This window comes from Rutidosis leptorrhynchoides, chromosome 9, assembly GCF_046630445.1.
Source record: "Rutidosis leptorrhynchoides isolate AG116_Rl617_1_P2 chromosome 9, CSIRO_AGI_Rlap_v1, whole genome shotgun sequence".
Lineage (NCBI taxonomy): Eukaryota > Viridiplantae > Streptophyta > Magnoliopsida > Asterales > Asteraceae > Rutidosis > Rutidosis leptorrhynchoides.
The window spans coordinates 242851008-242867085 of NC_092341.1; the positions used below are offsets into that span (position 1 = coordinate 242851008).

The 16078-nt window shown below is 33.7% G+C and overlaps 2 protein-coding genes across 2 annotated transcripts; one reads left to right on the forward strand and one right to left on the reverse strand.

The window, feature by feature from the left end:
- Positions 1 to 729: 729 nt before the first annotated feature.
- On the reverse strand, positions 730 to 1965 carry LOC139868634 (uncharacterized). The gene has a single exon (XM_071856966.1). The coding sequence runs from the start codon at positions 1963 to 1965 to the stop codon at positions 730 to 732; it is 1236 nt and encodes a 411-aa protein (XP_071713067.1).
- Positions 1966 to 5638: 3673 nt separating this feature from the next.
- LOC139868635 (uncharacterized) lies at positions 5639 to 8279 on the forward strand. Its single transcript, XM_071856967.1, has 10 exons — positions 5639 to 5753; positions 5852 to 6055; positions 6164 to 6232; positions 6344 to 6576; positions 6659 to 6862; positions 6934 to 7029; positions 7111 to 7206; positions 7518 to 7847; positions 7928 to 8170; positions 8262 to 8279. Exons 1-10 carry the CDS (start codon positions 5639 to 5641, stop codon positions 8277 to 8279), a joined length of 1608 nt encoding a protein of 535 aa, XP_071713068.1.
- Positions 8280 to 16078: the final 7799 nt, after the last annotated feature.

The window sequence follows — 16078 nt, forward strand, 5'->3', positions numbered from 1 at the left end:
TCCATTTGAACCAAATCATTTGGATTTAGAACTTTTGAGCATAACTGTCTATAGTACCGACATAGATTCATCACAACAGAATGGACATGCTTAGGTAAAACATCTCGTATGGCCACGTGAAGCAACTGTTGCATCAAAATATGATTATCATGACTTTTAAGGTTAGACATTTTAGGAGGTTTTAGCTGAATGCATCGAGATATATTAGCTGCATAGCCATCGAGAACTTTCACACCCTTAAAAACCTCATAAAATCTTTCTTTTTCATTTTTAGACAATGAGTAACAAGCAGGTGGCAAATACACTTTGTCGTTTGGTAAATTTTGAGGATGAAGTTCCTTTCTAATACCCATTGCTTTTAAATCACGACGTGCTTTTAAATGATCTTTGGTTTTTCCGTCTATATTCAGTAAAGTTCCTACGACGTTGTCACATACATTCTTCTCAGTATGCATTACATCTAAATTATGGCGTATCAAGTTTTTTTCCCAGTAAGGTAACTCAAAAAAGATACTCCGCTTCTTCCAGTTATATGGTAGATCTTGATTATCCTTAACAAGTTTTCCAAATTTGAACACACAACCATTTAGCTCTTCAAGGACTTCTGCCCCCGTTAAATAAGGTAGTGGTATTTCTAGGTCAGTATGTCCCATGAAGTAAAATTTTTTGCCAAAAGTTAACCATTGTGATATGGTATATTTATGACAACAAGGACATGAAAGTTGACCTTTAGTGCTCCATCCTGATAGGTTCACATATGCAGAAATTAGTCTTTGTTGATGAGTCATAGGTCATTACTCCAGTATCCCACAACTCCTTAAGCTCATCCACTAATGGTCTCATATAGACATCTATATTATTACTCGGAGCACATGGGCCAGGTATAAGTAAAGTTAGCAAGATGTATGGTTTTTTCATGCACAACCATGGAGGTAGATTATATGGTATCAATACTACTGGCCATGTACTATGCGAAAGATTCTTATTTCCAAATGGGTTAAACCCATCACTTGCTAAACCTAGCCTGACATTACGAACATCTTTAGCAAATACAGGGTTAATGGAATCTAATGTTTTCCAAGCAGGTGAGTCAGCTGGATGCCTCAAAAAACCGTCTTTCGTACGACCCTCTTCATGCCATCTCATGGTGACTGCCGTTTTAGGTGACATAAACAATCTTTGCAGCCGGGGTATGAGCGGAAAATAGCGTAAAACTTTTGCCCCAATCTTCTGACCATTATCATCTGATGTGTTGGACTGATCATCTTCATTACCTTGTCCACTTTCTTTATATCTTGACTTTTTACATACGTCACATTTTGTTTTATCCTTGTTTTCTTTCCAATACAACATACAATCATTTTCACATGCATCAATTTTCTCATAACCAAGCCCCAAGTCTCTTATTATCTTCCTTACTTCATACAAAGACTTTGGTATGGTAGCATCAGGGAAGGCTTCCCTCACTGTATCAAGAATCATATTGAATCCTTTGTCATTACATTTACCAACACACTTAGAATGGTATAGTCTGATTATAAAAGAGAGTACACTGAATTTTTTACATCCAGGATAAAGTTCTTTCTTTAAATCTCTCAATACATTATAAAACCGTTCAGCATTTATGTTTGGTATACTTAGATTTTCATTTTCTTCTTCGTCATCGCTAAACCAGTGGAAGGCGCCTTGAACCAATCCACTCATATCATCTTCGGCATCCATCATAGGACTATCAAATTGTTTGGTAACAGCAGCTGGAAATCTATACCCTTTTATAAACCCAACACATATCAGATGCGTTTTAGCATCATCCCGCTCAACCCATAACATGTCCCGGCAGTCTTTGCAAGGACATGATATCTGACCATTCATGGCTTCTGTTTTAAACATATAATCAAGATATTTATCTAGTCCTTTTTCATACGTTTCAGATTCTCTTGTGAAATACAACCAACTCGGGTCCATAATAGAACTGTAGTAAATAAAACAGATTCATTGAATCAGTTGTTTATACATATAAAATATTAAAACACATTTACAGAATCGTATATCTCAGTTATATCAAATCAAACATAATTATAGAATTATTTATTAAAAAATGTTCATAGAATCAGTTTATTATACATAAGATATGTAACCTGGTGGAGTACAACGTCTAAGAAAGTAAGAAAAATACAGAGTAAATTAAATTATTCTGGTAATTGAAAATAACCTAGTGATCTAAGTGCAATTCGAGATGTAAAGAAACCAGAGTCGCAGAAATTCGAGAATTGAAGTGATTCAATATAGAAGGAAGTCTTAAGGGATAAAGCGTAATTGAAATTGATATTGATATATTCAGTGAAATCATATGATCATATACAAAAATAGTGTTATTAATTATTATTTATTTATTTTTATAGTATAAATCATGAAGATATATTTTATTTTATTAACATGTATATGTGTATAGTTTTAACAAATATATATAAAAAACATAGAAAAAACATTTATCTAACAATATATATATATATATATATATATATATATATATATATATATATATATATATATATATATATATATATATATATATATATATATATATATACTTAAATATCTTTTATATACATTACTTTTTTCAAATATATTTAGTTTTAACAAAATAAATAAAATTATGTAAATTTTTTAACATATAGTTTTTATTTATAAAATATTTTGATATATAAATTACTTTTAACCTATACTTTTCTTTACACTACAATTTTATCATTGGCATATATACATGTATACATATAGATAGAGAATGCGAATTTAGTGTTTAGGGTTTAGTTTTGAAGGTTATGATTTAGGGTATAAGATTTGGGGGTTAGAGTTATAGTATTAAATTTACTGTTTAGTGTTTATGGGTTAGGCTTAAAAGGTTAATGTGTTTTGAGTTTGGGGTTTAAATGGTTAATTATATAAGATAATGATAATCTTTAGTTTATAGTTTAGGATATTTAGTTTAGGGTCAATAGTGTAGGGGTCAGGTATATATAAGGCTTAGGGATACTGGTCTATGGTTAGGGCTTACGAGCTCGTTCATGATGGTTTACAAGTTATGTTTTAGCTTTTGGGGTTTATGTTTATTAGATTTTTATGGTTTTATGTATATATTGATTCAATTTAGTGTCTAGGGTTTGGTTTTAATATATATAATGGTAATTAAGGTTTAATAATTAGATTTGGGGGTTAGGGATATGATTCGGGCTTACGGCCCGATTAATGGTAATTAGGATTAGGAATATGAATAGGGCTTATGGCACGGTTCATGATTTACGAGTTATGTTTTAGATTTTAGGGTTTATGTGTTGTAGAGTTTTATGGTAATATTGATCGAATTTAGTGTTTAGGGTTTGCTACTTTAATGGTTATGGTTTAGGTTATAATATTTGGTGGTTAGGGGTTACAGTGTTAGATTTACTGTTTAGTGTTTATGGGTTAAGCTTTAAGGGTTATTGTGTTTTAAGTTTGGGGTTAAAGTGGTTAACTATATATGATACGATCATTGATGATCTTAGGTTTATATAAGTTTGGGATTTTTAGTTTAGGGTCAATAGTTTAGGGGTTAAGGTCTATGAATTAAGGATAGTCTAGGGTTAGGGATTACAGGCAGGTTCATGGTTTACGAGTTATGTTTTAGAGTTTGGGTATAAATGTTTTATTACAATTAGAGTTTTATGGTCTGAGCTATTAAGTTTAGTGATTAGGGTTTAGTTTAGTGATTAGGGTTTAGTGGTTAGGCTTTAAGGTATATTAGTGATCGGTATACACAGATATAGTGGTTAGATTTTATGGTTTGTACATATTATCAGTATGATCGGTACTGATTACGGGTTTTGATTTTATAAGTAATTAGTATATTAGTATATATACACACAGATATAGCCAACATATTGGTGAACGGTCGTATAACTTAAATTTATCAATTATTTATTACTTCAACTAATGTAAAACATTTCATACACAGTACAATTCTCACAGTGTCTAAGTAACTTACTATCATAATTAAAGATTCATTATTTTACAAATTAACTTCTTAATCACTTAAAAAATTAAAACTAAATGACTTGTCAAATATATTTACTAAGTATTTAGATTATATATGTGTCCATTTCTTATATAAACTTAAAAATATAATATTAATGATGTTTAGTTTTATATATATATATATATATATATATATATATATATATATATATATATATATATATATATATATATATATATATACTTACACTATACTAAGATATATAAATATAATTATATACTTTATGTTATAATTTATGATTAAACACCATTTTATTTATATTTATATATTTAACAATTACTGAGATTGAGAATCGAGATATATCTTCCAAAAATAACTGCTCTTCACAATACCAAGTCAATGCCACCAGTTACTCAAATGCAAAATTCACGGAGATCTCTTCAAACCCTAGAGGTTCTTGAAAAAATTGGGATTGGCGGTATTATTTTCATTGAGTTACTTCTAAGGCGCCAAACGAAATGAGGATCAATTATAAAGCATTTTAACCTCTTTCAATTCATACCGTATTTTACCAAAGAAGTATCGGTGAGTTCATTGTCGATTTGTTGTAAAAAAAGGTATGTGATTACGGATTCTAGATCTAGTTGCTTATTGTAAATCTATTTTTGTTCGTTTAAACTTAATTATGTTTGATTGTTTATCTATCTGTTGCTAACAGTATCATATATATTGATTTTAACCATTTTATTGTTTAAACATTGATTTGTTTTGTTTTTATAATCTGTTGATAATAACTCTGTTGGAAATCTATTTTCTCGTTAATATGATTATATGAAACATTATTTTGTTAATTTAATCATGTTAAAAGATGACATTTATAACTTTATATCTTGCAAACAGATTTTTTTGTTGTTGAAATTCATATATAATTAAAATTTTGTTCAAAATTGTGCTTATTAGATATATGCAGTATATATTGTATATTTATGTTCATAATATACTGCTGTAAATCATACAGAGCCATGTTTTAGAATGTTGTTTACATTGATGTTCCAATCTACTTTAATAGATTTTACATTATATAATTGCTTATTATTGTTATATACATCGTTCTATTTTTTTAGAATGGAGAAGAACAGCAAGCAAAAACAATATGTTACGTCAGTGTCAAGTATGATGCAGTATGAACAACTCGGACGAAAGAGGATGGCAGAAAACCAAGCAAAACTAACAGCTTTGTCAGATCTTGCCACTGATCTACGAAAGAAGTCAGGTAGTGATAAATCAAAAAAAGGAAACAAAAGATATTGGATGCTACAGGAAATGATGAAGACTATATGCCTGATTCCATATCTGAAGATGATGATAACCAACATAATGAAGAAACTGCTAAAACAGTTAGAGCTTCTAAGAAGGTATTGTTTACAAACTAAGACAATATGTTACATTTTATAATAATGTTCAATGACATTTATATTGATACAGAAACAACATACTAAATCCATTACACCCACCTACTCAACACGACAATCAAATCTTTCAAACAAAAGAGTTGTTGTTGATCCTAAAAGCTCCCGTGCGTTATCATCTCAATCCGAAATGACAAAGGGATAACCAAATGCTACAATGAGGGCAACAAAGAGTAGCGTCGAAGATTTTGAGCAAGGCCTCAAAAAAAATTCTCAACAAGTTGATAAGATTCCAAAAAAAGGGAATACATCTAGTGGATTAGTCACAAAAGGTGAGTTGATACTTAGATGGTACACACATTTTATATATGATGAACATTGGTTAATATCACAGTTATTGGTGAAACTCATAAATTGTATGTATGTACAGATAAGAATGCAGTACCTGTTTTTGAAAAAAGTGACTATTCAGTAGACACAGGGTTGAGAGATCATGACTATGATGATGATGATGTTACTCTTGAAGATGTTAGAGATGATGAAAATGAACAGAATTACAACGATGGAACTTATAGTTATGAAGATGATGATGAGTTTGTAGTTTATGACTTTCGCGAACCGAAAACAGAAACAGGTTTTGTTAATATACTTGAATGAAGTTTTATTTTCTGTCTAGTATCATGTATATTAATTTTCATTACCACTTTTTACTGTTACACAAATTACTATTATTCCAATACAGAAGTGATTAACAACAATGAGCTTAATGAAGATGAGACAGAAGCTGTCGTTCAGAATCCACAAAGAAACAGTGAGTCGGGTAATTTCTGTTTTGTTTATTTTATTTAATCGAACGTGTTGGTTATATGATATATTTATTATCGTATAAACTTATATTAAAAATCATGATTTCTTTTTTTAGGTCAAGTGGCAAGAAAGAGGGGACCTACAAGTATGCCAAAAGTCTGGAATCAAAAACCTGGCTTTCGAATTAATATTGAAGTTAATAGCCACGGTCAACATATCAATGAAAATGCTAGTAAACTCACCCATGCCCTGGGAATCATTGCAAGGAGTTGCAAGCATTGTCCAATTTATTTACCATGGACTAAAGTTTCTGCCAAAAATAAGCAAGAGATGCTTCAACATTTAAGGGTATAAAATAATATAAAGTCGTATTTGCATCTTAATGACATAATCTATTTTAATTATATCAACTGATATATTTTGTATCTAGACAAAGTTTGTTATTCCCGAACATGCTAATACTTGGATGCTCAAATCAATTGGGAGGAAAATGAAAAACTGGAGGGCAAGATTAAAGAAGAAATACTGGGATTCAGAAAAATCATTTAAGAAGCAAGTAAAATCAAGGCCTAAAGAAATGCAGAGAGATCATTGGAAGCTACTTGTAACTTATTGGAATAATGAAAGGGATAAGGTATGAAAAAAATTCACAAGCTAATAATATTATTTGCTTACAAAATACGATATTTACAATTACTATTTCAGGAGCTAAGTTCGAAAAATAAAGCAAATCGGGCAAAAAAGAAAATGGTGCAGCTGACCGGTAAAAAGAGTTATGCACGTATACGTGCGGAGATAAAGGTAATTTTGAGGGGCAATTGTTACTATAGTATTAGGATATCAATTGTTTGTACTTATTTTTTTATTTTTTTATTCTAACAGGCTAAAGAGGGAAAATCTCCAACTCGAATGGATATGTTTCGAAGATGTTTTTCCAGAGGAGGCAATACTAAAAGTCAGGCAGCAAAAATCGCAATTGTATGTATTAATATAAATTCAGATTGCAATATAGTTGATAGATATATATATATGTAGTGCAGCTGTAATTATCATGTCATGGGCATGATGAGACTTGTTTCTATGGATATATCTTATTCTGTAAATTACAGTTAATCAGCACGTCATGGCCATTGTCACACTGATCACACATGTTAGTAGGGATTGATCTTTTCTTATTCTGTAAATTATAGTTAATCAGCACGTCATGGCCATTGTCACACTGATCACACATGTTAGTAGGGATTGATCTTTTTGTGTATATAACTCTTGTATTATCTAAATTAATACAGACAAACATGGACGAGCTAGCTAAAACACTGCCTGAAGGTTCAACGGATAAGCCTGGTCTAGATGATGTTTTTTCCCAAGTTATGGGTAAGAATAAATATGGTGCAGCGGATATGTATGGATTAGGTGTTCGGGCTTCTGATCTTTGGGGTAAATTACCAAGTCGTAATGTTGTTTGTATGGAGAACATTCAACTCAAGTCGGAGAACAAAGAACTTACTGAAGAAAATGTATATCTGAAAGAACAGTTGGCACGTAAGGATGGTTCAGTTGTTGAAGATAGCACAACACCACAGGGCCTCACTGTAGTCAATGTTGCTCCACTTCTTAAGGTATTGTTCTATTTAACACCTTAATGTGTTTGATATTTGCCTTTAACATTCATAACTGCTTATTGCATACTTATTTCTAGGTTGGAGATGAAGTTTTTTTGCACAATATACTTAACCCTAGTGAGAAGGTAGGAAGAGGATGGTTGAGGACGTTGGATCCAACTGAGGTAATTGGCGGTGTAGAGATTGGAGATGATTGGTGTGGGGTACATCTTCAACATGTCCTTAAAAAAGGTGCTGATGTGGTTAGGCCATTTGATCTGATTAAGAAAGTTGAAGAAGCTACGGGCGTAACTATCGCGTGGCCTTCTACGTTCATATCGGTATGTCTATCATAAATTTTTGATAATATTAATTTTTATTTATAACATGCACTTTTATGCTTATAAATATATGAATATTTTTTTTTTGTAGGTGGTACCCTTGAATTAATAAAGATGTGTTGATCGAAGACGTTCTTCGTTACTTTTCGTTGTTTTTATTTTCTTTGTCGAATGTTATTTTAGTATTGATATGTTGGATTATCTATGAATTTTTAATGTTTGGTGTTTTTCAATTTATGAGTACAATTTATTATAATATGATTATGTTTTATTTTATAATTATTTTTAATAGAAATTATTAATTGGATGTCGAAAATTTGAATTAAATTGAATCAGGCCCGAATATATGGATCCAATAATCCGATCCGGGCCCAAATAATTAACCCGATCCGAATACCTGATTCATAAAACAACTCGAATCGGACCCGAATATCCGAACCGAACCTATTCGGAATTACTATGACTTGAAAGGACTCATTTTGTGGTTTTAATACTATCACTTAAAAGGACCCCATATTGTCTAACAATACAATTGTTTTAGGACTTTTTTAAATGGTACCAACATTGAAAATATTATATTAGGACTCTTTATTTGGTACTAAATTAACATCTTATTATGTATTAGAACCCATTTTGTGGTTTTAAGGTTTAAGAAATATATATTAGGACTTTTGTTAGTTTACCTAACCTTAAAAATTATTATATTAGGACCCTATTATGTGGTACTAAAGTAACATTTGTGTATATTGAGACCTTTTTCTTGGTAATAAACAAGAATATCGATACATTAGGACCTTTTTTTATTGGTACTAATGTAGTATTTTTTTTATAATAGGACTCTTATTTGGGTATTAACATAATAATGGGACCTTTTTTTTGTCCTTAAAAAATATAAAACATAAATAGGACCACTTTGTTGGTACTAATATATTTTTTTTTTTACTTTTGGGACCCTTTTGTATGTCCCAATCTAAGTAGAAGTCACTCGATACATACTTGTAAGGACTTTTTTGTGTGGTCGTTATATATATTATAGGACCCGATAACTGGTTTCATAATCTTATTACCTTTTAGGACACTTTTTTGCGTCTATACTTTATACGACCGCCTTAGTTGGTACACATGTCCTATTGGTCCTTTCAGGCCAAAAGGTCCTATAAAGTGACATTATAGGACCAATTTGGGTGTCCTATATGTACACTTTTGTTGTAGTGCAAACATAAATACAAACACAATGCAATAGTATATTAATAACATCCGCATATTAATATGACCGTTAATCCACCTACAAATTAAGGCACTAACCAAATTTCCATTCCGAACCGTACTCCTACAAGTCCTGCAACAAATAAGCACACACGAAAGTCTAAGTCTAGACGCCTATCTCAAGTCACCTAAATCTCTTAGACCATGATCTGCTACCACTTTTAACGACCCAACCCGTTATCCGACAAAAAATACGCCTTAAATTTTTTTCTCTAATTCAGTGCATCTGGACGGCGTCCAGTTATCTGGACAGAGTCCAGTTGTGAAGGGCAGGACGGCGTCCAAGCAAATGGGACGACGTCCAAATGAACTGCCAGGGGCTGTCCCCGGAGTCCAATTTACGCGAACGGAAAACTCGCTTCCCGATACTTTTAGACGAAACGGTTTTCACAACGTGTTATAATAATTAAAACTAAGAGATTTCCACAATAAAATCGAGTTTTACTACACCGGGCCCACATTGACCCAAATTACGACAAGTGACCATTTCGACCCATTTAGTTCAATTCAAAACATAGACCGAGCATGGTGATTGGGGATACGCTACCCAATCCTAATCAAATCCAAAAGCAAGTCTTCTAAAGCAAACTACGCAAGTTCACTAGCCCCCACGCTTACCCGAGCCACCGCCTTCATGCAAATCTATAAAAATGTAAACAACGAGAGGGTAAGCTAACGCTTAGTGAGTGAGAATATACTACATACATATATATGCATAAAATGGATACGCCATACAAACAAATAATAGCACATACCGAAGCATCCAAGTATAAGACTAGCAATCTAAGCATACCGTTTAACCGATATACAACAAGCTAATAATCAACAAGTAAGTTCACCAACGACGCTATGAACAACTCCAACAAGCTACACCCGGAGGGTTAGCTACATCACAATAGTACGACGATATATATATATATATATATATATATATATATATATATATATATATATATATATATATATATATATATATATATATAACAAGCGTAAACCGCCCAAGGTTAACCCCTTAATCCAATACCAAGATGAAGATTGGCCGAACTACATGAGCCTTAGTAAATCTACATTCACACGATACTACTATCTTCAATATCACAACAACATCGAGGTTGGCCGAACTACACGAGCCTTAGTGAATCCGCATACACGCGAGATCACTACCTCAATAAGATGACCGAAACCACACGAGTCATCGTGAATCCGCATCCACAAGTGATTCACTTCTCAAATCAAAACCCACGGTCTCGGGATTATAAAAATCCACATCATCGGGGTTATCCAAATCACAACTCAATATCAACACTTCGCAATTGGGGTTATATAATCCACATCACAAACATATGTGATAACGTACACACAAGGTATGCACCTCGCCAAAGGTGGTCAACCAAAACGCACAACTGTGTCAATTGGATCTATACACAAGTCCATCAAATCCACCTATATGTGAAGTGAGCTCCATAACCGAGAACCACTTCACCCGACTCACACCCATCCTACACATACATATGCACATAGGATATTAACACTCACCTTGTCGCCTTGATGAATGCAACCGAATAATCCGCAACTCGCCAATGGAAAGTACCTATTCCATTATCACAATACAAACAACACATTTAGAGTGGATTTACAAACCAACTCGATTGACACTTAGTGCAATTTAGACCCAAATGCACATCCAAGCACAAACCGTGCCCAAACTAACCAATAATCACTAACACAAGTGAAAATGGTCCTAATACGTCAATTAAACCCGAACACAAGTGTTAAACACTCATCTTGCCCAAAAATGGCACATAAACCCTAATTTTGACCCATTTCAAAATTAATCAACCAAATACTCCCAAAAGGGTTCCAACACTTTCATAATCACTAAACCTAGTGATTAAACCCAATATCAAAGCCTAAACATGGCCAAATCGTCAACCAAACCAAAACCCGCCAAGTGACCACAATAACTAGTCACCATAAACCCACTTCATCATCTAAAAGGGTTTCACAACTAATCAAGCTAAAACCCTAACTTGAATATCAAATCTATCAAATGAAATTCGGAGTTAGAACTTACCACGACAACCAAAACGTAGCTAGAAGCGAGATGAACAACTTTAAAACCCGAGCTTTTGATCGATTCAAGCTTCTTCTTCCTTTTCTCAAGCTTTCTCACTCTTCTCTCTCTCTCTCTAGAACTTGAGGTTGAAGATGAGAGGATAAGTTGGGTGAGGATAATGTTGAATGAGCTCAACCTTGCCCTTTTGTGGCTTAAAATCGGCCACCAAGTGAAAAAACCAACATACCCCTTTTAAAATCTTAAAATTACACAGCTGGCCCGTCAGAAACTTTGGACGGCATCCCACATATTGGACGGCGTCCAACACTTCTTTACTAGACGACGTCCCAAAACTTGGACGACGTCCCATTCAACTGAAACAGGAACAGGGTCTTACAAACCGGGTGTTCACCTTTTGGTGTGTGGAGGCATTAGATGGATGGAGGGTTTTGAAGAGTTATTGATTTAGGTTGGATCCATATTCTTTTTTTTTTTTTTTTTTGAGAAAAAAACGAAAACTTTTTATTACAACAGAAAACGTTTTCGAAAAGAAAACGAAATTAACAAGAACGATAGAGGATCCTAATGAGGCTCGAACCTAGAAAGCATTAACCTAACGAATTATCTATACCGAGCCTCACCAAACCAAAAAATCAATAGTAACACAACCAAAAACTGAAAGCATATGGATACAATGACAAACAAAATCTAAAGAACGCTACGAAACAAGAAACCGAAATAAAGGAACTCAAATATCCTTAATGAACACGCCGAACTTCGCCCTTTCAGCGCCTTGAACCACTTTTTCCTTTCGTTTTTGATGATTCAAATTCTTAACCGATGGACGCGGAATCTCACTAGAGTTTATAATGTTATCAGTGACCGGTTCACTCTCGGCCATACTCGTCATCATTTTATCAAAAGTCGCGAAGGCCTCGCCAGACATTATAACCGACCCCGAAGAAACGTCAACGTCCGAGCCCACAAATCCATTCTTCTTATCAATCTTACCCGCCATAAATAAATTTTGAATGGAGCCCCTGTAGTCCAAATCTTCTTCATAATCAATGAGCTTAAAAGAACTCGAGGTAGAAGCGATGTTTCTTCTCGACAGCAAGTTCACACCTTTGCATTGTTTCCTAAGAAGTTTTCTATTTAAAACATACCACGACTTGCAGTAACCTTCACACGCGAGATCCTCGCAATCGCAATACATCCTTCCACTACGCCCAATTAAAATTGGTGATAGCCTATCTTCTATCGTGTCGTCTACTCAATTCGCCTTTGACTCTTCCTTTCTTTTCTTCTTCTCCATCTTTAAACGAGTCAACCTATCTGCAAACGTAATGTTATCTTCGTTAACCTAAACATTATCCGGGATAGCTACGGTCTCAACAGAAAACGAGCCCAATTCAGGCCCAACATCTGGCCCAGGAGAACAATTCGATAAAGAAGCTGCAGTAGAAGTAAATTCTGGTTTAAACATTCACGTAGGAGTAACCAGATTCGGCCCAATAGTAGCCTTATCAAAGTACCTAAACTGAATATTAGCTCCATCCTCAGCAGCAACTGGCCCAACTCTAGGACCCGGCTCGTTTGAACAGTTAATTGACAGCCCATTAATATTATTACTCACGGGCACAGAATCAAGATCAGATATCATTGAAGCAGATAACAAACCGTTAACTTTCGAGGTAGCATCACAAAATTGGGAGGAATAAAAGGTATGATTAGCTTGAAGCTCATCTGCTACATGATCAACCCTCAATTCTGACGATGCACAACTAGAAACCACAAATCTGTTTGTAGATTCGAAAAGCTTGTAATCAAAAGTATTAGAAAGAATGCTCGATAAACTAGAGGTATCCGAGATCTCCGACACCCAAATGTAACATTTAGAGCCATCCTTATCCTTAATATCAACGTGTACCGAGCCATGAATATGCTTAGGAGACCCTGATTTGATGAAAGCGAACATGGATCCCACATTACTTAACGAAGAGGAAGATGTTGCGATGTGGATCACCTCACCAAATAGATCGGATATTTCTTCCACGTTCTTTTTGTAAGCGCACATTATCGTGATGCCCAATACTTCAATCCACGCGAATCTAAAATAAGAATTGGCGAATTTCGATAAGGGACGAATCAACAAGAAGTCCTCAGACTTAGATGAGATGATATTATTGAAACTATCACCATCTCCGCACACCAACACTCGCTCGAAAGAACCAACCGTGCTAATACTCGTTACTTGAGCTTTACATGAAATCAAAAAGCTTGAAACTTTCACATCAACCAAGGGTAACGAATCAACTAACAACACTGAGAGATTCAACCTGTCTATGATTTCCGTGTTAGGGATGATCTTGCATCTAAGAGTGTTAATTGAATGAAACTTGTCACGAGTAGGAGATCCAAACATACGACGTTTCGGAGCCCCCACACAAATTGGTTTTCCAAAAATTAAAGAACTATTAAGCTCAGAGATGGCTTTCATGGCGGACGCGCCATAAACGTAAGAGACGAAGGAGTACCTACGTCCCGGCCAAATATTAACCTCCGAAATCGTGCCTAATTTTCCGAAAACCGACTCCACCGTATGACGAGTTACTGTTTTATCAATGCGTCCAATGAAAACAGAAAGATTCGTGTGATTGGAGAAACCATCATTGGCAGGACGTAAGTTTCTGACATTATGACCATTGACCGAGTTCGCAGATCCGGATACCATTAAAATAGGGTTAGAAGCTTCAGACCTTAAATCAGTAGAAAAAATTAAACTTGGAAGGAAATCGCCAAAGGATTGGTGAGAAGGATTCACCGGAACCGTAGGTGAAAATGCCAGCGTGGTTGTTCCAGCATGTGTGTACTCGTTGGAAGCTTTAGAGTGAGTTGTGTTAGGCATATTTTGTAACGACCCGGAAATTTCCGACCAAATTTAAACCCTAATCTTTATATGTTTCCGACACGATAAGCAAAAATCTGTAATGTTAAGTCTAGAATGTTTGAAATCTATATTCGGATAATCAGTTACCCTTTGACCAAGCCTGGCAATTCACGAACAACTAATTGTAAATAAAATATATATATAAGATCTAATTTATATTATTAATAATAATAATATTAATATTATAATAACTGGTATTATTATTTGCATCATTAATAAAATTATTATTATTATTAGTTAAATTTATTAAAATTTGCACTATTGTTAAAATTAACATTAATTATTATCTATTGATACTAGATTTGTTACTAATAATTTCATTATTTCATTATTAATAATATTGCACATTTATACTTGTAATTATCCAATTATGGATTATATACATATAAACAGACTTATACTTACTGTTTTATTTATATATATATATATATATATATATATATATATATATATATATATATATATATATATATATATATATATATATATCGATACAAATACATACATAGATATATGGATGTATAACCAACTGGTATAAAGAAAATTAAATATAAAAATTACGTATTTATGTTTGTTATCATTTTCAACCTGTTGTTGATTGTTTTACATTTCAAAGTTTGGTACGAAAGGAATCTCTAGTTCAAGATACAACCAAAACAATCAGTTTCACCTTTATTTATTTTAATTATATTTCTATCCTTGAGGAGAATTGGCTGTCGATCAAATTGGGCTATAAATTAATACAATATGGCACCGAGTGTTATCAAGAATCACCCCTTCGATCACCATATATTTCTCTTTTTCTCTCCCTACTAATCTAGTCTGAGAATCCTTCTTAACCATTGAGTGTTTCTTTAATGATCTTTCTGTTTCGAATCATAACAAACCGAAGACCTTTGGTCACGACAACATATGGCTACTATCGTTACCTGTTTCATGATGAAATCACCAAAACCACCACCATTACCACACATGATCACCCTAAACCATCACAACTCAATCGAATCGATCATCATAATTGAACCAACTTGTTACCATCATCACCCTTGACAACCCATCACCCGACACCTTTATTTTCTTCTCCTCACAACCATAGGACACCTTGAACCACCACTATCCGGCCACCATCACCAAAGTAAAACCGCCAACACCCTAAACCGTTTCATCTCACCACATAAACTCACAATTAAACACAACCACTTACATGTCTATTATACAAACCGAGCACCCTCTTTATACTTCTACTACTGCTTTCTGTTTTCTTACAAACAACCCTCACCACCACTAGAACACAACCATCAAATATCACCACCATAAATAACCTTGCAAAATCTTTTCTCTCAAACACCTGCTACTGCTATTATTCGCCGCTATCTCCTTCTGTTTTGACTGCTGCAGTGTTCTGTTTTCATTCGAACTTCACCATATGTAAACCACTCGATCACCTGTTCTTGCTATGTGATGTAATCAGTTCCTAATAACAAGAATGAAAGAAGTGGAGTGACGTTGAGCAGTAAAGAAAAGGAGGATAGGAGATAATTGAGTTTACAAAGTATTATAAATAAATTGCTGGCTATCCATCAAGGTTTCGCTAGTGGAATATGATCTGTAAAGTATTCCATATATTTCTGATATA